Genomic DNA, 22,245 nt, shown 5'->3' with positions numbered 1-22,245 from the left:
AGATTGAGCCAGGTGCCAGTGGCACCTGTAATCCTAGCTACTGAGGAGGCTAAGATCTGAAGATTGTGGTTCAAAGCCAGCCTAGGCAGGAAAGGAAGTGACACTGTGGCTCAAGTGGTAGAGTGTTAGCCTTGAGCTGAAGAGCTGAGGGCAGCACTCAGGACCAGAGTTCAGGCCCCACGACCAAAAAAAAAAGATTGAAAAATACAAATAAGCAAATAATGAATTCCAGCACTGGGGAGAATAAGGCAGGAGGATCATATATTGGAGACCATCATGGACTACATAGCAAGACCTTGTGTCTAAACAAAACAATTTTTAAAAACAACTGCTGTCTCTACTTATAAGATTTGAGGCGACTAGGGAGATGCACCTCTCCTTCCACTGGTCCTGATGCATTTCAGCCACATTCCACACATCATCAGTCTGATGTCTGCAATCACCACCCTTGCTCCCATCTGAGCAAAAACCCACATGTTCAGATTATAGAAAAAATAATGTGGTTCAATTGACAAGGATTGTCTAATTATTGTTTATTACTTTATTGGCCCTGTATTTAAAGGCTTGATAAATACCAATAATTTTTAAAGCACTTTAGAACTTTTATGTATCTACTTCCTTTTTGACTTAAAATTACACTCTAATAATTCTGTCCAAGTCCCTGTTTCTAAGATAGATTTCTTCAAAAAATAATCTACTTACTCCTTTCAGTCACAAATCTCATAGGTCTGCGCTATTTATTTGCTTTTTATATTAAGTAAATCTCAAATATAGAAAAATAAGAGTCAGGTAAAACATTTTTAAACTTAAACAACATTATAATCCCCTAACATTAAATTCCATCATGTAAAATATTTAAATAAAACAGCCTTTTTTTTTTTTGGTTGGTGTGGGGCCTGAACTCTGGGCCTGGGCGCTGTCCCTCAGCTCTTCAGCTCAAGCTAGCACCCTACCACTTGAGCCACAGTACCATTTCCAGCTTTTTTCTGCTTATGTTGTGCTGAGGAATGGAACCCAGGGCCTCATGCATGCAAGGCAAGCACTCTCTACCACTGAGCCAACTTCCCATCCCTAAAAGAGCCTTTAAAATATATCTATGGAGCCAGGTTCTGATGGCTTATGCCTGAATCCTAGCTACTCAGGAAGCTGAGATCTATGTATCAAGGTTCAAAGTCCATGAGAATCTTATCTCCGAATCTTATAACCATCAAATAACTGGAAATGGAGCTCTAGCTCAGTATTAAAGCACTACCTTGAGTAAAAAGCTTGGGGACAGCACCTAGTCCCTGAGTTCAAGCCCCAATACCAGGACAAAAAAAAGGATGGCCTGAGATTCCTGAAGGCCTTTACTATTTCCTTGGATACCATAAAAATCATATTACAAAATGGGGCCAGGTGCTGGTGGCTCACGCCTGTTATCCTAACTACTCCGGAGGCTGAGATCTAAAGATTGTGGTTCAGAGCCAGCACTGGCAGGAAAGTCTCCAGTAAATCACCAGAAAACAAGAAGTGGGGTTTTGGCTCAAGTGGTAGAGCGCTAGCCTTGAGCTGAAGAGCTGAGGCACAGCACTCAGGCCCAGAGTTCAAGCCCCACAACCAACAAAATAAAAGGGGGGAGGGCCTTCTCTTACCTATATTTTTCTTGGAAGAGACTCTGTACTTTGTCTTCAGAAGACATGGCTTAACGTGCAGACCATCAGTGACAGTGTATCAGTGTGTATGTGTATATATGAGGGTTTGAACTCAGGGACCCATACTTGCTAGGCAGGTATTGTACTTCTCCCATCTTACCTCAGCCACAAAGAAAACTTTCGTGGGAACCTATTTTAACATTTCTAGTGAAACAATTCATCTGCCAAAGAAAATACAAAATTAAAAGCTATCTGCAAACTGATGTGAAACTCACTCTGTTCATCCTGAATGAACCAAAAGAGAGCAGCCACAACTCACGTGTTCAGATTCTAGAAACAGCAAGTAATTCCATTTGTAAGAATTCTCAACTTTAAGTATATTTCTAATTTCTTGAAGGCTATCAACTTAAAGGTTTTCAGTAACTTTAATTATAACAAATGTAATAGTTTTTTATATTTACTTGCCAACTTTTAAAATTTATAATAATACATGTCCACTATATATGAGCATAAATAAACATCTATAATTCCTTCTACCACCCAGAGAAACTATTATAACTTTTTGACATTCTTCTCGTTTTTTTCCTTATATAGAGCAATTCATTTTAACAGTAGCTGTATAGGGTAGTAGTACAGGAATTGTATAATCATTGGTAATATATTTGAGGCAAGGGAAAAGTAATACTAAGAATGTGGTATTTGAGGAGCACTTGAGAGGATAAAGAGCATTATAAGTTTGAAGTCAGTCTGATAAACTACATAGCAAGTGTAAGGTCAGACTGCGCAATAGTGAGACCTCACCTCAAAAGAAAAAAACCTGTTCTATTGAACATCTCATTTTTCAATTAAAATTATTAATATCAGTTGATCCCTTTCTACAACCTAAAAAGAAAAACCTACTCTCAGCTGGGTGCTGGTGGCTCATGCCAGTAATCCTAGCTACTCAGGAGGCTGAGATTTGAGAGTCATGGTTCGAAGCCAGTCCAGGCAGAAAAGTCCCCATAAGACTCTTATCTCCAATTAACCACTAAAAAAAAAAAAAAAATGGAAGTGGCACTGTGGCTCAAAGTGGTAGAGGGCTAGCCTTGAGTGAAAGAGTTCAGGGACAGAGCCCAGGCCCTGAGTTCAAGCCCCAGCATGGACAAAAAAAAAAAAACTAAAACCTGATCTCAGTTATTTTGTGGTAGAAGAGAATTGAAAATATGGTTTTATCTAATAATAGACTAATCCGATCATTGCCTTTCTTTTACTTTGAGGATGGAATTAACAGCACTTCAGGAAAGGGAACACAAAAATCTCATAAACCCATTTTCCTCCACTAGTTTACACATACATATATATATATATATACATATACATACATACATAAATATACACATACACATTCATCTGTCAAAAAGAATAAAATTAGGACTTCAGAGTTAGAATCTTAAGAATCATATAGTCCAACCTCCTCCTTTTGAAGTATGTGACACACTTAGATTATTTTCCTACAGAATTACATTTGAATTTCTTAAATCCTTTTTATAACTTAACAAGAAGTTGGTATATGTAGGAATTTGCTCTAGCATCTATAACAGCACTACAGACTGAGTAGTTTAAATAAAAGTCCAAAATCAAGGTACCCATGGTAGTGTTTCCTGGGAGGCTCTTCTTCCTGATGTGTGGTCAGCCACTGTCCCTCTGCATCCTCACATGACTTTTCCTCTGTGCACACACACTTCTGGAATGTCTTCTTACTATATTGAAACCAGTCCTATCAGATTAACCCTACCTTTGGTGAAACAAAGGATGAACTAATTCGGCAGTGATACTCACTAGGCACTATGTTGAAAGTCAACTACACAACTTGTGGGAAAGGGGAGTCGGGCGGGTAAAAACTAGGAGAAAATGAGGGAAGAGGTGGCATTGTTCAAAAAGAAATGTACTCAGTACCTGACATGTATCTGTAACCCCTCCGTACAACACCTTTACAATTAAAAAAAGATTAACTCAACCTCAAGTCCTCATTTAATTGTAACCACCCCCTCAGAGGCCTTGTTTCCAAATACAGCCACATTAGGGGTTAGGGCACACTCATATGAATTGGAGAAGACATAATTCAGTCCAGAGTATCTATCTCCATGTGAACTTATTTGGTGCTTGTTTTTAAAGTTAAAGACGTCTCTGACTAGAATTGATTATAGATAAATTTCCTTATGCTTATCTACATTTTCCTATTTTTTGAAACCAGTCTTAATAGTTCTACATTGATTTTAAGTACTTTAAAATAAGAAGATATATAAAACATTTAGCCTGGTTTAAAATGTATGAGGCTAGGGCTCAGTGATGTAAATGCACAAGACTCTGGATTTGACCTCCAGTGTCCCTCGCTTTGAACACACACACACACACACACACACACACACACACAAACCCTTATCAGCTAATGAGTTTCAATACATGGCTGTCAAAAATCAAAAATATTGTCAAAGAGCTGCTGGTTATGAGAATTCTCTGTTTTATCAAAAGTAAATGTTAAATCCCTCAGTGGCGTGTGATGGATAGTACCCCTGTACCTTTATTCTTTTACCCTGTTGGATGCAAGATGTCTCAAAAGAAGACTGATTGTGGGATCATTTCCAACATGTCCTAAATACCCAAAGGTACAGATGGCTGTAATTGTTTGACATCTTTATGTGATATGATATAAATAACTATTTGGTTGACTTTCAGGGAATCCTGTATCAGCCGTGGTCACCTGCAATCTCTTTGTTGTGCCTGCTCTGAGAAAGATGCAGGGCATCTTGGATCCTCGGCCAACCATCATCAAAGCCAGGGTAATGTTTTCTAATAGCAAGAAACTCAAGTGGAAGCTTCATTTAAAAAAAAAAAAAAAAAAAAGGATATGCTTTCTAATCCAAAGTAAACATATAGGATTCATGTTAATGGTGAATGACATATTGTTCTCCCCTTTGTGAGGTAAGAGAAAGAGTCTCATAATTTCCCGCCAGGTGACTTCTAAAATGAATCATTTTCTTTAGCTAGAAGGCTATAAAAAGAGTCCAGAGAACATAATGTAATCCTTTAAACAAAGCAGTCAAGATCACCGACACCCAATCTGTATGCACTGAGGGATAAAAATTACTTTTCTCCAGTGTAAAGTCACAGAGTACAGAACTTAACCTGTTTACTTTTCCTGTGACTCTAGTATTAAATCTCAAACAATCCAGTAAAAAAGACAACCAAAGAACTAAAAAGAGAACTAGGAGATTCAGGAAAGGGTAATCTTATTGTTTAAAAAAAAGACGAACAAGACTGAGGAATTATATGTACTATATAAAAACCATTTGGAAATAGTTCACTTCTCCACCAACACTACTTAACTTACTCAACTAATTATATTATTCACTTTCTCTATTACTCATGAGCAACATTCTTGGCAATAAACTACTACATCAAACCATTACTTTTCAAGAGTTCTGAAGTAAATTCAGATATAAAAAAATACTCTGACAGGAAGAACAGAAAATATAGAAGAGGAAATATTAACAAAAATATTGCTCTGAACATACATTAAATAAACAACAAAGTCTAGACTTAATACAGTCTTAACATTGACCTTCTAACTACTAGAGTGAAAAAGGATGAAGAGATCTCTTTTCCTAAAACTTTTTTTTTTTGTTTTTGTTTTTGTTTTGCCGGTCATGGGGCCTGAACTCTGGGTCTGGGCGCTGTTCCTCAGCTCTTCAGCTCAAGGCTAGCGCTCTACCACTGGAGCCACAGCGACACTTCCGGCTTTTTCTGTTCATGTGGTGCTGAGGAATCGAACTCAGGGCCTCATGCTTGCAAGGCATGCACTCTACCGCTGAGCTACCTTCCCAGCCCTAAAACTTTTTTTTTTTTAAGTCCGTTTTTTTCTAATCTTCACAATGGTAGTCCTATTTGAAATTAACTATTTTGATCAAGTCAGAAAGTCATAGATTTATACAAACCATTAACAGTAACAGTTGCTAAACCAAGGAAAAAAACCAAAGTCTTGTAAGAAGAATTCTCTGACTCTGAAAAGCCCTTATAAATCCTTATATTCATTTCTTGTTTTAAAATTTAGTATCTCTTTCTGGCATTGTGGCAGTCATCCATCCTAACAGCAATGATTTGATTGATGGTGGTCTCTAATCAGAATGATGCTTGATACACCATTCATATGCTGCCTATTTCCTGTCAATTCAGGGAACTAGGAACTGGTCCAAGAATCAAGTAAATACCTTTCTCCCACACCAGCACCACAGGAACTGCCAACATGGTCCATAGGTATGCTTTGCTACTTGTCCCTGTTGTTTTTAACTCCCCAAATATGACTCCCATACCTCCACTGACATGACTGCCACTTGAGGACATAACCCTATTTACTACCTGGAAGTATGGTACATCTTCTGATCTGTCTCTGCTGATGCAACATACAGCCTACAGCTTTTACCTTTTCATTACTGTTCTCCAAAATAGATGCCACAGTCCTTTAGTACTTTGGGGAAATGGGGTGGATGTTAGTACTCTGATATCATCATCTTATAGATAGGGCAAGAAGCCTGCATTATTTTTAAAAGGTCAGCACAGGGTGGGGACAGGAGAGAAAAAATGGAGAGAATGAGGGAAGGAGTGACATTGTCCAAAAAGAATATACTCATTACTGGACTATGTAACTGTAACTTCTCTGTACATCGCCTTTATAATATTTTTTAATTTAATGTCACCACATAAAATGTCACCCTTCTATATTAAAGCATTCAGATAAGTATCAGTTTAGAATAACCGCTTGCTTTATGGTTGGAAATGAAATACTTCTGGTTTTCAGTACATAATCCTAGTATTTAATGATTCAAGTTATTGACATAGTTTTACCATAAGAGAACATCTTACCATGTTCTCTGATGTACCATCTTAACACCCTATATTGCCCTTGTTCTCAACTTTTTGTCTCTAGAATCATAACTGAGGTAAGTCCATTAAAAATTCCCTCGTGCAAAAACAGAAACAAAAACCCTCCCTCATGCAGTGATTAAGAAATGGAAAAAGGCAGGATATGATATCCCACGTCCCGGCTACTCAGGAGCCATCGGTAGGACGCTGATGGCCTGAGGCCCGCCCTAGGCAAAAACTCAAGACCCTACCTGAAAAACAACTAAAGCAAAAAAGGGCTGAGGGCATGGCTTAAATACTAGAACACCTCCCTAGCAAGGGCTAGGCCCTGAGTTCAAACCCCAGTACCACCAGAAAAAAGAAGAGGAAGAAAGAGGGAGAGGGGGAAGGAAAAGGAAGGGGGACCAGGGGAGGGAGAAGGGAGGAGCAAAGAGGATAAAGAAGAAGGGAAAATACCTTTATCTCCTATGGGACTAAATCAGTCTTGGAAGAATGCATTCTTGTTGGATCTCCACCAAACTATTCTAATGTGTGAGCATTACTGTTCTGCGGCCGTAAGAACCTGATGAATACTTTCTGACTGATGTCATAAGCAATGAACTACAAAGTGTTTCTGTTTGAACACTGCTAAGGTTTTTCAGTTATAAAGAGAAACGTTCTACATTAAAAGATACAGGATTCCTGTCACATGAGACTATTATATATGACTTACCAATTTCAAACATAGATATTTAAGGAACAGAACTGCACATGATTCATAAAAAGAGTACATTGGTTGCAAATTATTACAAAATGAGAAATATTACTAGAAACTTTGGAAACATGAATTTGATTCATACCAACATATGTAAGGACTTTGAATGGATATAAGTTTTAGATGATTTACAGAGTAAATAAGCTCAGGGTCCTCTCTTGTGTACCTTTAAGCAGTAGATTAAAAAAAAAATCTAATTTAAGCTCTTATAACCCCTACTTCATTCTATAAGTTCTTGTGGTTCACCATTTTGTTCATCCTACCTAAAGCCTGTTATGTGTAAGACAATACATCAAACATTTGTGAACACTTTCAACTTCTTATTTTACTTTTCAACTCTAACTCACTCTAAAAATCCTTTAGCAGAATGTAGACCTGTAATCTCTGAACTTAGCAGGATGAGTTCAAGGCCATCCCGCATAGTAAGACCCTAAGAAAAACAGCAAGGGAGGAAGGAGTGAAGGAAGGAAAATGAAAAGAGAAAAGAAAGGAATCCACAAGCTTGGTTCAATTTTTTTTTTTTTTTTTTGCCAGTCCTGGGGCCTGAACTCAGGGCTAGCACTCTGACCATTTGAGCTATAGCTCCACTTTTGGCTTTTGGTTAAATGGAAATAATAATAGTATTGTAGTTTTCAGCTTAATTAATGTACTCTACTTCTAATCTTGTCTCTTTTAAGTCCCTTTTGTATTTTATTAACTCACATTAGTTATTCAGAGGGGGATTTCATTGTTCTATTACCACATTTTTGCAATATATTACTATTAATCTCACCCCTTCTATCAACTACCATCCTCCTCTCCCCTCTTCCCTTTTATCAGTTGCCTGTCTTCAATGAAAATCCTTCAGTGCTCATCAGGATTAACTCTAAACTCCTTCTAAGGTACAGGCGGCCCTCTATCCCACGTCCTCAGTTTTCCTCTCCAGTTTCACCTGTTTCCTATCCCATACTCTGATTGTGCCAAGCTACTCAGTTTCCAAAATGAAAGAAAACTCCCTGTTTCTGCCTGGGATTCTTCTCCTTCCTGAAAAGTTTCCACCATCACCACCTCCTTTCTTAGCATGGTAAATTCCATACGTGAAAGATACAGGCAAAAAAATCCCGAGAAGCCCTTCTCATTCACTTTGAATCACTTCTCTGTAAGATGAACTAGCCAAAGAGGAAAGACAGAATAGTCTTGTTTTTTTATTAGTAAATTTTTGTTTTAGAGCAATTTTAGCTCCACAGAAAAATTGAGCAGAAAGAACAGAAAAGTCCCACATTTCCCCTCCCCACACAATACTCAGACTCCTCCACTGTCAACATCTGGCACAAGAATGCTAATGTTTGCCCAAAATTGGTTAACCTAAAGTAACATATCGCTGTCACCCAGATTCCTTTCTTTGTATTGTTATTATTACATGAAGGTGATATACAGAGAGGTTACAGTTACATAAGTCAGATAAAGATTACATTTCTTTTTAAACAATGTCACCCCTTCCTTCACTCACTCCTAGGTTTTCCCTCCTGTCCTCACCCACAAGTTGTGTAGTTCATTTTTAACACATTGTCTAGTGAGCAGCACTGCTGCATTTGTTCACCATTTGTCCTACCACTTCTGTGCCTCCCTTGCCCTCCCAAAGACAGGTAAGTAAACAAACGACAAAAGGAAACGAAAAACAGCAACAAAGGGGGGAAAACTTGTTTCCATTTCCTGGAGTTCATTTCAATAATTTTTGTTGTTGTTGTTGTTTTTGGTCGTGGGGCTTGAACTCTGGGCCTGAGCGCTGTCCCTCAGCTCTTCAGCTCAAGGCTAGCACTCTACCATGTTAGCTACAGTGCCACTTCCGGTTTTCTGGTGGTTTATTGGAGACAAGAATTTCACAGATTTTCCTGCCTGGGCTGGCTTTGAACCGAGATCCTCAGATCTCAGCCTCCTGAGTAGCTAGGATTACAGGTGTGAGACACCGGCGCCCAGCTAAATATTATTTTATATGATCAGATGCACATAGCTATTGAGCCTTAGGGTTCACTCGTAGTAGAAATTATATAGGCTTTGACAAATGCTTAATGACATGTATCTACATTACAATAGTATACAGAATAGTTGCACTGTCATAAGAATTGTTTATGTGCTACCTATTAATCCTTTCCTTCCCCAAATCCACCAACTCCTGATTATTTCCCTGGCTCCATAGGTTCCCCACCCCCACCCCCAAAATGCCATATTCTTGGAACCACATAGTATAAAAACTTTTCAGACAGACTTCTTTTACTTAGCAATATATATATTTAAATTCCTTCCATGTCTTCATGGCTTGATAGCTCATTTCATCTTAGTGTTGAATAATATATCATTGTCTGGAATTTATCCTAGTTTGTTTATCCACTGAGGACATCTTGGTTACTTCCAAGTTTTGGCAGTTTGAATAAAGCTGTCATAAACATCCATGTGCAGGCTTTTGTGTAGACATATGTTTTCACTTCATTTCACTTCATTACCATGAAGTATGATTACTCGATCATATGGTAAAAGTATGTCTATGTTGACACTGCCAGTCACTTCTCCAACATGGCTGTGCCATTTTGCTCTTCCACAAGCAGTAAAAGCAGGCACCTCTTGCTACGCTTCCTTGTCAGTGTTTGATAGTGTCTGAATGCTGGACATTTGGCTTTTGGGGGGCAGGGGTCATGGGGCATGAACTCTGGGCCTGGAAGCTGTCCCTCAGCTCTTCAACTCAAGGCTAGCACTCCACCACTTGAGCCACAATGGCACTTCCGGCTTTTTCTGCTTATGTGGTGCTGAGGAATGGAACCCAGGGCCTCATGCATGTAAGGCAAGCAGTCTGCCACTGAGCCACCTTCCCAGCCCCACATTTGGCTTTTCTAATGGATGTGTATTGGCCTTACAATGTTGTTTTAATGAGCAGGTCCATAATGACATTGGATGTGGAACATCATCTTATATCCTAACTTTCATCTGTGATACATCCCTAACATCAAGTGTTCTAGTCAGATTTTTGTCCAGTTTTTGAAACTGAATTATTCATTTCCTTACTGAGTTTTAAATGTTCTTTGTATATTTTTATCCCATGGCCTATCTTCTCATCCTCTACACCTGTTTTTTGTTGCTGCTGCTGTTGTTTTAACTAAATCTCTCACACAGATGTTTCTGTGTAGACCATTCCCTATATTACGAAAGCTAGTCAGGTTTTTTTTCTATTGAATGATTATCATGTACCAAGCAAATATATAAATGAACCAAAGGGAACATTCCCAGTCCGCAGAACTGACCAATTTTCATCACAAACGAAACGCTCATCTTTTACAATGCTTTATTTACTTTAAAAAATGGTGTACATGTGTGTATTTATCCTGGTGCATCGTTCTCTGAAGCACTGGAGCTCATAAACAAGTACTTTTTAAATTAAGTGATATACTAGAACAACAATGTCAGTACAAATAAATATATTAGCTATTAAAGTATTCTGCATTTAGTAAATCACCCCAAAATCCAGTCCATTTCATTTATAACTGCAAAAGGAATTTCTGTTTCTCAACAGGGTATGAAAAAAGATTTCATTCACTTCAACTTAATTCAGTTGGCTTTTGTTTCTTAAATTTACATAAATGTTTTCCCTTAAAACAAAAAAATGTTCATCTTTAGACTAGATGAAAGTAGCAGTTTAAAAATGTTAGGACAATAAAGCTTGGAGACATTTTAGCCATTATATAAAAGAACTGCATTCTATAGTTTTAAGACAACAAAATAACTTGCTAATACAGAACAGCAGTTAGCACGAAATGGAAAAGAACCTAGGAGTCCCTATCATTGCAGTCCAGTGCTGACTCTACTGTACTATCAAGAACAAATCAATACCATTGCTGAGGGAGAAAACTTGCTAAAACACAAGCAAACCAAACAATCCTGTGAGTGAGAGCTGAAGTGTAGCTAGCTCAGTGGCGGAACAGTTGCCTAGCTCCCTGAGGAGCTCTAGCCACTTAGTGCTGGAGAACATACAGAGATTGAAAGGCACAAAATGATTTGGCATGATGGCAGGTTACCCTATTGGCAAATATAAATGTACCCAATGGCTAGTGAAAGATCCTTTTTATGTTGAAAAAAGTTCTATAAATGGGTAGTTGAATAGTGCCTAATACATTATTAGGTCCTCAGTAAATATTGGATGGATGGATAATGGATGGACTGATCAATACACAGTACTGGATTTGTTTAGGTCTACCTCCTTTATTCTCAATATTAAAGATGACTGCTTTAGTTTCTCATTTCACAAGCAGCCTCTCCCTCTTCATAAACCCATAAAAATAGTAAGAAATAAACATTACCTTTTTAATCTGTCCTTCTTAGCCTTCTTTTCTCTTCCACTAGAGCAGTTCTGCCTCTGGCTTCCTGTCCTCAAAACAAGGAGGGAAGTGAAAGAAATCATAGAATTCCAAGGATATTTTCTGTGCCTACTGTGTCTTCTGCACAAGAGCCCCAGCTTTCTAATTTTAAGAAATGATCATGTGACCAAATTTGCTTCTTTTCTTTATTCCTTAGTTATCATGTGATGTGAAACTGGACCCCCGCCCAGAATACCATCGGTGTATATTGACTTGGCATCACCAAGAGCCACTGCCTTGGGCACAAAGTACAGGTGAGCCATTCACTCAGGTATCCCTGGGCATTCATTTTGTTAAACCACCAAGTTAAAGGCCATCCATGGAGACAGAGGTGTCAGAATTTTAATTCAAGGCCAACCAAAGCGCGCGCACACACACACACACACACACACATGCGCGCGCGCGCGCGCGCGCGCTAGAAAAACTACCTCAATAAACAAGTCAGTTGTAGTGGTACAGATTTATAATGCCAGCTATGCAAGAAGTGGAGATAGGGAACCATGGTCCAAAGCCAACCACCACCAAAGGCAAACAGTTTATGAGACCCTAAAGCAGAAAGGGCTAGGAGTGTGGATCAAGTGGTAGAGTACTTACCTAATAAATATAAAACCCTGAGTTCAAACCCCAGTAGTGCCATAAAAGAAAAAGTTACATCAAATGTTATTCCTTGGTTATAACTTATTTTTCAATTTTTATATTCTTTCTCTTTTTGAAAGTTTAAGCAAACTAAATTCCTAAACAGTATATGATAAAAAAAAAAAAAGACAAGTTAAAAATAATAAAAGTTAGCCAAGTACTGATGGCTCACACCTGTAAACCTAACTATTCAGGAGGCTGAGATCTGTGGATCACGGTTCAAGGCTATCCTGGGCAGGTCTCCAATCAACCACCAAAAAGCTGGACTTGGAGCTGTGGCCCAAGTGGTAGAGCACAAAAGCTCAGGGACAGTGCTGAGGCTCTGAATTCAAGCCCCAGGACCAGCACAAAAAATATAATAATTGTAATAATTTCATTGAACCATATTTTATATATAAACATTTGAAATGTGAAAAGGAACTAAATATTTGGATCTGTTACTTCAAGTACCACTTGGAGCATAACATGGGTTGTAGGAAAAGGAAGGCACTGCTGCTGTATCATCTTTTACTCCTCTTTGATGAAAGTGCAGTTTATACTGTGGTATTGGCAGCTCTATAGTACCTAAACATTGGTAAATCTTAAAAACAGAGAAATTACTATTGTTAGTTCAGTGCTCTGTAGTTACCTGCTCTAGACTTCAAACTTTTTGTTGTGGGTCGTGAGGCTTGAACTCTGGGCCTGGGCACTGTCCCTCAGCTCTTCAACTCAAGGCAAGTGCCCTACCACTTGAGCCACAGTGCCACTTCCTGTTTTCTGTTGGTTTCTTGGAGATAAGAGTCTCATGGACTTTTCTATCCAGGCTGGCTTTGAACCGTGATCCTCAGATCTCAGCCTCCTGAGTAGTTAGGATATACAGGCATGAGCCACTGGCACTCAGCTAAACCTCAAACTTTTATCACTAACTTCTCTAGTCCTATTTTGCCTAACTTTGGATGCAATATCACAAAAACTGTATTATCCTTCAAACAAAGATCCTATATCAAGTGCAATCATCAGCCAGCTAATGTGGTTACCAAGCACATTGGCTTTGCTTTCAGAGTCCTGTATTCATATTGGCTTCCAACTTACGTTATCAGTACTCTAAGCCTGTTACCTTAGATATTTTTGAATCTGTGAGAGTCACATAAATAGTTAAGTACCTGTTACCCTGTCTGGCACTTGGTAAAGAAATAGAAGCTGCTACTGTTGTTATTCTTATTGTATAAACAGATTTTGGAAGCCTCTCTTTTCAGACACATAAAAAACATTTCAACCTGAACTGGGAAATTCTGTGCCATTTTACATAGTCTATAAATTCCTAATTTTATTCTTCTAAACAAGTATTTCTAATGTTTATTTTTTAAGTTTTGGCAAAAAATGTGTAGGATATACTATGTAGCCACCTAAAAAGATCCTGAGAAATTTGATTTTCTCTCTTCCTCTTGAAGCCCTGCATTTCTGTTTGTCTGTTTGGGAGGGAGTGGGGTGTTTTAAATCTCCAGGGTTCTAAATCCATATACCATCATGCTAATGCTGCTGTAATGAGAGACTTTCCTTCCAGGTAATCAGATGAGCAGCCGTCTGATGAGCATGCGCAGCGCCAATGGACTACTGATGCTACCTCCAAAGACAGAGCAGTATGTGGAGCTTCACAAGGGCGAGGTGGTGGACGTCATGGTCATTGGGCGGCTATGATAGTCACCAGCAGGAGAAAGCTTTGATGCATGTCCACATATCATTGACTGTATCCTGTAATATGCAACGGCACAGCTAGTTTTTCTGATTTGGATAAAAGTTGATCTGTATAGTCAACATCTTGAACTATATTTCAAATGAATTTAAATATCTTTTAAAGAAAACAACACCTAAGAATAAATCTTAACAGACAACTCTATTCTGATTATATCAAAGCAAAATTTTTCCTTTCTTGCAAATTGCTTTGTGTGTTCAATGCTAGGTCTGATAGCGATAGCTTTTAGTAGACAGCGGTAGGTGCCTGCAGAACTTGTGTTTTTCTCATCTTTAAAATACAACTACTTATGCTCTTAAATCAAGGCTGTCTGCTTATTTATACTCGCGTAGGCAACACTTGGATTTCCCTTCTTAGTATGCTTCATAACCGCTTTACAGAGAGCTTTTGCTTGTTCTTTATCATGTATCTCGTGTTTATGTGCACCGTGCCAAAAGAAGAGTGACTGGGTGGAGGTGCGGCCCTGCGTCCAGAACCCTCCCTGCTGAGCACCAGGGAAGCCTCTCCCCCAAGCAGCCGCGGCACAGCACTCTTGGGCAGTAACTGGATACCTTTTATTTGAACAAACAAACTGGGGGAAAATAATGCTTCCTTAAGTGCTGACAGCCTTTTTAATCAACACATTTAAAATTGTACAGAACAAAAAAAAAAAAACTAAATCAAAGACTGATCTTGTACAGATATTAGTGTTACCAGCATTCATGTGGAAATCAAGAGCAAAGACAAAATAATGTTAAACAACTCTGTACCATAACATTTTCTGTAATGATACTGAAACTTAATGAATAAAAAAATCCTTGATCATTATTTAAAATTTTGTTGTGTGAGCCTTATTCTTAAGAGAATTTCATGCCATTCTGATGGAGCTCTGCCTAGATAAGAGGAATAGTTAAAGTATACCCCCAAAGTTAAATGCTGAGAGGGAGATTTTAAATGTGGTATAATGTAACTTTATCTTACTGTAGTATTTGTTTAAAAAAAACAGCATTAGGTTCTTTAGAATTGTGAAACACCGATTAGAAAATAAGAGAATTGCAGTTTACCTGCTCTATCCAGTGCTAGTTGGAGAACAGTAAGTACATTTCAATACTTGATGATTTAAAATTAAAAGTAAACTCTTAGATGCCACAAAAGCAAATTTCAAACACATACAATTCTTTGAAATGAAAGAAAATTCATTAATGACCCAGAAAATTGGGGATTAAGTACCTGTAAGGCTTTCTTAAATCATGTTTGAAATACAGTAGGAACCAGGAAAATCTGTGCTGGCCATGAAATAAATGCCATCATCCAGAATAGCTCTATAAAAACCTGGGGACACTTTTCAGATGGTGGTAATAGACAAGGCAGGTATTTTTGTTCACTGGTAATACCCCCAACCCTTGGAATGGAATAGTTCCTGATGTATGTGTGTGTATGCATATATATATATATATATATATATATATATATATATATATGTAAGCATCAGTAAATATTTATTCAATGAAGCACTTGGAGCTTATGTGCCAGGTACTTTCAATGTTCAGATTTTACAACAATCCCTATGTTTTTTATGCCTATGTTATAGACGAGGAAATGTGAACAGAGATATTAAGAAACCTGTCCATACTCATACAGCTAGGGGAACAACAAGGACTCAAATTTAGCAATCTGACTGAAAACCCATATCCTTAGACATAAACTATAGAAAAAAAAGTTGATACAAGTTGTTGTAAGATTAAAAAGTATACATTTAACATCCAAACTATGAAGTTCTTAAATGCCAAGTTAACACATCTAGATTTATTCTAGAAGAATAAACCTAAAACAGTTAAGAGGTATTTGATTGGGGAATCTTCATAGTCAGAGGTGTCTTTTCAGGGAAAATCCCTGACAGCACCTGGAATGAGAATATCAGCAGAGAAGTGACGGAGGCAGGGCAGGTATGGGGTGGGGTGATGACATAGGAGAGATCAGAGGGGGTGAGTGTGCTCCTGGAGGAAAGCATGAATTTCATAACTGACTTCAAATTTGTAAAGGCTAAACCACTCATAAGAAAGTGGGTTTTGTGGAGGAGCATTTGACAGCTTAGATTAAGAGTTCACAAAGAGATACTAGCTGGATACAACCTTAGTGACTGTTCATGTAATGATCTACAAGGTGAATAAACAAGATTGTCCAGGAAAGGTTTGCCAAGAGAAGAGGACAGGGCCTTGGTGTGTTAGAAGCAGCAGCTGTGGAAGGAACTGAGGAAAGAACAGTTTGTAGAAGAGAAGAAATGGGAGTACAGCATCTCACAGACCAAGGAGGAGAGAAAAGGAAGGAGAAGAGTTAAGGAAGATGAATGGTCAAGGAAGGAAGCAACACAGGAAATATAATCAGCTGTCAAGTGCAAAAGAAATGCCAAGAAGGATGAAGTCAAGAAGATTGAGTAATCATTTGCGGGCTATAAAAGCACAATTTCCAGGGGGAGAAGGGGTAGGTGAATGAAAACAAGAAAGGGGCGAGTACTGTCAATGATTCAATGTATATACAAAATTAAGGAAAGGGAAGGGGTGGGTCTGGATGAGTGGGTGAGAATGTTGAAGGGGTGAGAGTGGGGTGCACTGTATTCATAAACTGCTTCGTTGAATAATAACTCTTTTGTACAACTACATAGATAATTTAAAACCTAAAAAGCAAAATAGAAACTCAATTCTTCAGAACCTGTGCATGAGAAAGGAAGTCACAAAATTATGTCTTAAGGAAATAACTAAATATAAATTGTTTGGAACTTGCACATGAGAAAAGAAAGACCTAAGATGGCGTCTCACACTGGTAAGGTTTTAAAAGGAAGCTTTTCTACTTGTGGATTTTGAAAAAGGATAAAACATAAGTGTTGGATCTATAATCATGGACTATGGGTCCTAACAGGAGAAAGAAAAGGGAGAAGGGGTGGATTTAAGGACTGTGATAGCTCAACCCACCTGACAAGAAGGAACCATTTTCCTTCCAAACTAGAAAAAGGAAAGTGTAAGTCATATAAGAAGTGGATCCAAGGGAAACTGATAAGTGGAGGATTGATGAAATGGTTCTACTTGGCACAGTGAGCAACAATATCATTTAATGTATTTGCCCAAAGCTATTAAAGAATTAAGTATATAAAACATACCATCTTCTCAGCTTATACTTAAGTCTATAGAAGATGTGTTCAAATTCTCACAACTCTCTAGAAGTTAACCACACTTTGCACTCTGTTTTAGTTGTTCCAAACTGTATCAGCACAATGCTTAAAAGAACAGAAGCAAATTATCTTACCAAGTAAATGTTGTTCAGTGATGTTCCATGTTACAGCAATTGGATTCTGTTGCTAATTTTCATTTTTAATTTTTTTTTTTTTTTTGTCAGTCGTGAGGCTTGAACTCTGGGCTTGGGTGCTGTCCTTGCATTCTTCAGCTCAAGGCTAGCACTCTACCGCTTGAGCCACAGCACCACTTCTGGTTTTCTAGTGGTTTATTGAAGATAATAGTCTCACAGACTTTCCTGCCCAGGCTGGCTTTGAACCGCAATCCTCAGATCTCAGCCTCCTGAGTAGCTAGGATTACAGGCATTAGCCACCGGTGCCCAGCTTAAAATTATTTTTAAAACTATTTGCTAACTAAACTTTGTAAATCTAACCAATTTATCTATTCTTGATCTTCATGAAACTCTTATAAGGTAAGTCATTTATCATTCCCAAGTATAGTTTACCTAGGTTAAGAATTCAAACAAATTAGGGGCTGGAAAGGTGGCTCAGTGGTAGAGCACTTGCCTTGCATGCTCGAGGCCCTGGGTTCGATTCCTCAGCACCACATAAGAAAAAAGCCGGAAGAGGTGCTGTGGCTCAAGTGGTAGCACGCTAGCCTTGAGCTGAAGAGCTGAGGGACAGCGCCCAGGCCCAGAGTTCAGGCCCCAGGACCGGACCCAAAAAAAAAAAAAACAAGCAAATTGTATTCCTTGCTGTTCTGATGATGGTGGGGCTATATCAAGTAATGAATTGTACTCTTGACAAGCTTATAAGAAATATGCTTGACTCTAAGAGAATTACATTGTTGCAAAAAAGCTACAGCTCAGTCCAGTTAGGCACCAGTGGCTCAAGGCTATAATCCTAGCTACCTGAGGATCACAGTTCAAAGCCAGCTAGGGCAAGAAAGTCCATGAGGCTCTTATCTTCAATTAAGCACCAAAAAAGCCAGAAGTGAAGCTACGGCTCAAGTGGTAGAGCACTAGCCTCGATCAATAAAGCTGAGAGAGGACCAGGTGCTGAATTCAAGCCCCAGGAACAACACATACATACACAAAAGGAAGGGAGGGAGGGAGGGAAAGAAAAAAATCAATCCATTCTGGCCATTGTTTCAGCAGTAACCAAAGTATAGGCTTTTGTAAATTTCAGGTTTTGCACGTCACTAGGTTCCTACACGATGCCAGGCTCCATGGTAGGCACTGAGGACGCGAACAATGAATGAGACATTTATCCAATGGAAGAACTAAATTGGAAGCAGGGGGGAAATACTTTTTTTTGGGGGGGTGGGGGTACTGGTCGTGGGCCTGAACTCTGGGCCTGGGTGCTGTCCCTCAGCAATTCAGCTCAAGGCTAGCACTCTACCACTTGAGCCACAGTGCCACTTCTGGCTTTTTTTTTTCCTGCTTATGTTGTGCTGAGGAATCGAACCCAGGGCCTCATACATGCAAAGAAAGCACTCTACCACTGAGCCACCTCCCCAGGCCCGGGGAAATACTTTAAATATACCTTAGGAAATGTCTGTGAAGACAATCTAGTGATTTGTTGAGTGACTGGAGTCCTAAAGCAGATTCAGTGTCAGTGGCAGGTCAGATCTTTTTTAAAAGGCAGAAATCACATTAAGAGATGCTATTGAGAGCCTTTAATGTATGAATAAGTAAAAGAGATGTTGGAGGCCTAGGAAAGCACAAAGAAAACACAGATTGTTAGAACTAATATCTAGAGAAATCAGCTGGCACAATATGGCCGGGGGCAAGAGGAAGAGATTACAATTCAGATTCAGAACCTCAGAGGTCAAACCCTTTGGAGCAAGGGATCTCACACTTTGACAACCCTCAAAGTACAGAGTCCTGCCCAGGGGCTGGGAAGGTGGCTCAGTGGTAGAGTGCTCGCCTCGTATGCATGAGGTTCTGGGTTCGATTCCTCAGCACCACATAAGCAGGAAAAAGCCGGAAGTGGTGCTGTGGCTCAAGTGGTAGAGTGCTAGCCTTGAGCCAAAGAGCTGAGGGACAGCGCCCAGGCCCAGAGTTCAGGCCCCATGACCGGACCCAAAAAAAAAAAAAAAAAGCAGAGTCCTGCCCAGCTGCAGGCTTGAAATATTTGCTGTTGCCAAGGTGACACTGAGGGAAGCAAGCCAACAAGTCCATTCTCTCCTCCCACGGCTTCCAAGCTCCTTTAAAGCAACCTATTGTCCAATCTAACAGAAAGCCAGCAGGGTCTCCTGCTGTCCTCCAGAAATGCAGTTCCCAGAGCTCCAGCCACAGCACCACAATTCAGTCTGTCATGGTGGATTTGTAGAGGAGAGACAATCACTTAGCCAGATCCAGACAAGACTCCCCACACGGGCGACATTTGAGCTGGGCTCTGAAGGATGAAAGCAAGCCCTGTGTGTAAAAAGCAGGAAGAGGAGCACGTGAAACAGAAGAAAGGGCTAAAAGATACAATAGAAGGAAAGAGACAGAAGTATGATAGGATGGGGGGAAATGGTCTTAAATATAATTGGAGAGAACCCAAGCCAGTATGGAGCTGATCACACTCACCAGGGTCAGAGTTTTAGAGTACCAAACACATGACCCAGAGGGTCACAAACTCCAAGAGCACTCAGCAGCCTCTGAAGGGTTAAAGAAGTTACTTAGTAAATGCCAACTGAATGCAAGTTGCCATGCTAAACAAGGGTTCCTACAAACAAGGAACTCATTCTCTGCCTCCCACACCTGTTCCTGGTTAATGACACCATCCTCCATCCCGATTTGCCAACCAGAAATCTGTGAGTTGTCTTACTTCCTAACCCCTACATCCAGTGAGTCACCAAATTCTGACTCTGCTAAGAATTCCCACAGTAACTCCTTCCTCCGCACTCTTGGTGCCACTACCTTGGTCTCTGCCTCCAGACTCCAGAACTGCTCTGCTCAGATCTATCCTTCCCCACCCCCCTTGTCATGGGGCCCAAGCTCATGGCCTGGGCGCTGTCCCTGAGTTTTTATGCTCAAGGCTAGCACTATACCACTTTGAGTCACAGCTCTGCTTCTGGTTTTCAGGTGGTTAACTGGAGATAAGAGTCTCAAGGAGAAGGATTGGGATTGAGGGGGAGAGGGGAGGCTGCGAAGGGATGTGAAGGGTAAGCCAAAGGAGGAGGCTGCAATGCTTGGTAAGAAATGTACGCATTATCCTGCCCATGTAATTGTAACACCTCTGTACAGTATGTTCACAAATAAAATTAAATTTAAAAAAAAAAGTCTCACAGACTTTCCTGCCCAGGCTGGCTTTGAACTGCAATCTTCAGATTTCAGACTCCTGAGTAGCAAGGATTACTGGCATGAAGCACTGATGCACAGCTTTCAGATCTGATCACGCCAAACCATATATCTCCCTATGTAATGGTTACTAGAAAAATCTCTGCAGCAATAATTTCCCATTACAAATTTATATCAAAGACCTCCACAATCGAATTCTCCAACCTCATTTCTTTCTCCTCTCCTAACTTTAGGGAAGAGCAGTCTATTTGCAGTTACGTGCTCAAACCTAGTCATTTCATGCCTCTGTGCCTTTGCCCAGGCTGACTAATCTTTTAGGAATTCGCTTGTTATGAAGAAGTAGAGCTCAGGGCTGGGAAGGTGGCTCAGTGCTTGCCTTGCATGCATGAGGCCCTGGGTTCGATTCCTCAGCACCACATAAGCAGAAAAATTAAAAAAGCCGGAAGTGGTGCTATGGCTCAAGTGGTAGAGCGCTAGCCTTGAGCTGAAGAGCTGAGGGACAGCACCCAGGCCCAGAGTTCAGGCCCCACAACCGGACCCAAAAAAAAAAAAAAAAAAGTAGAGCTCAGCTCATTGGCCTAGCAGGTACAAGGCTTTTGGCAAAATTTAGGCATTATCCACTCCAGAAAGAAATGCAGGAAATCTCCATGTTAGACAAAGTGCCCCTATCTATGTTCCCCAAGTTCCCTGGTATCCATTTTATCCATTTATCCCATCATTGTATCACCCTGAAAATAATCTGTCCACATGCTCCCTCCCCCACCTGAAGGGAAGTTCCTTGAGGGCAGAGACTGTTCATTTGTAGGCAGTAAGGAAAGTAGTAGGTACTCACTACTGAACTGACCAGAACTGACCTTGTAGCGCATGCACCAGGGAGCCAGGGATAGCCTGGGAGGACACCTTTGCAGCCTTGGATGAGAGCATGCAGCTGAGGGGACCCCAGGCAGACAGGAATAAGGGGACAAGAGATGAGGACTTACTGGTCATGAAGATCACTTTGACAAAACACTTCAAATTCAGACTTGGTAGCATTGTCTCCAAACAAAGTCATGCCTATGTTAAAATTCATCAGTACTTCAAAGATAAATATTTTAAATATACCATAATGTTTGTTTCCCTCACTGGGAATTATTTCTACTTTTAAATATATCAGTAGCCTCAAAAAAAGTATTTCATCAAGCTACTTCAAAATTAAATTAATATCTTCAATAAAGAAGAAACCAGATGTATGCAAAAATATTTTCCTGGCCTTGGGAAAGGAAGAACAGGACCATGTCAAGCTGTGTTTATGTAATAAATATCCTGAATGAAGAAACAGATTAGAAAGCTAATGAATGGTACCAGAGGTCTGCACAGGGAAGAATCTATGCATCTCAGTATCCATGTCACTAAGCACAAAGTGTGGGAAACAGAGGCTACAGCAAGAATAACAGAGGCACCCTTCCAGCCATACAGAGAGAGGAGACCTTTACCTGAAGACTGAGCCAGTTATACATGTGGAACTCTTACCAGAGTCTATACCATTGACTATTTAAGTGGCTCATAGCCCTCAGCTCTGCTTCTAGGGCTGTTTCCTGAGACCGATGCAATGGAAGTAGATGACAGTGATCCCAATCATCCACAACAGTTCTTGTCATGGAAACACCATTACTTGGATAGTTCATTTTGATTCTTTTGTTTTGTTTTTCATTTGTTCCACACTTTCATTAGCATCAC

General features: G+C 39.7%; 1 protein-coding gene across 2 annotated transcripts in view; it reads left to right on the top strand.

The window, feature by feature from the left end:
• Positions 1-14,601, top strand: part of Gphn (gephyrin) — a 392,152-nt gene extending 377,551 nt beyond the window's left edge. For both annotated transcript variants that reach the window (XM_042691808.1, XM_042691809.1), the window contains 3 exons: positions 4,347-4,450; positions 11,824-11,920; positions 13,846-14,601. In XM_042691808.1, coding sequence (XP_042547742.1) covers positions 4,347-4,450; positions 11,824-11,920; positions 13,846-13,979 — 335 coding nt within the window. In that variant the 3' untranslated portion in view covers positions 13,980-14,601. The remainder of the gene's footprint in view (positions 1-4,346; positions 4,451-11,823; positions 11,921-13,845) is intronic.
• Positions 14,602-22,245: the final 7,644 nt, after the last annotated feature.

The sequence above is a fragment of the Dipodomys spectabilis genome, unplaced genomic scaffold, assembly GCF_019054845.1.
Source record: "Dipodomys spectabilis isolate Male_0828 unplaced genomic scaffold, ASM1905484v1 ptg000146l, whole genome shotgun sequence".
Lineage (NCBI taxonomy): Eukaryota > Metazoa > Chordata > Mammalia > Rodentia > Heteromyidae > Dipodomys > Dipodomys spectabilis.
This window is presented reverse-complemented; position numbering and strand designations above follow the sequence as displayed.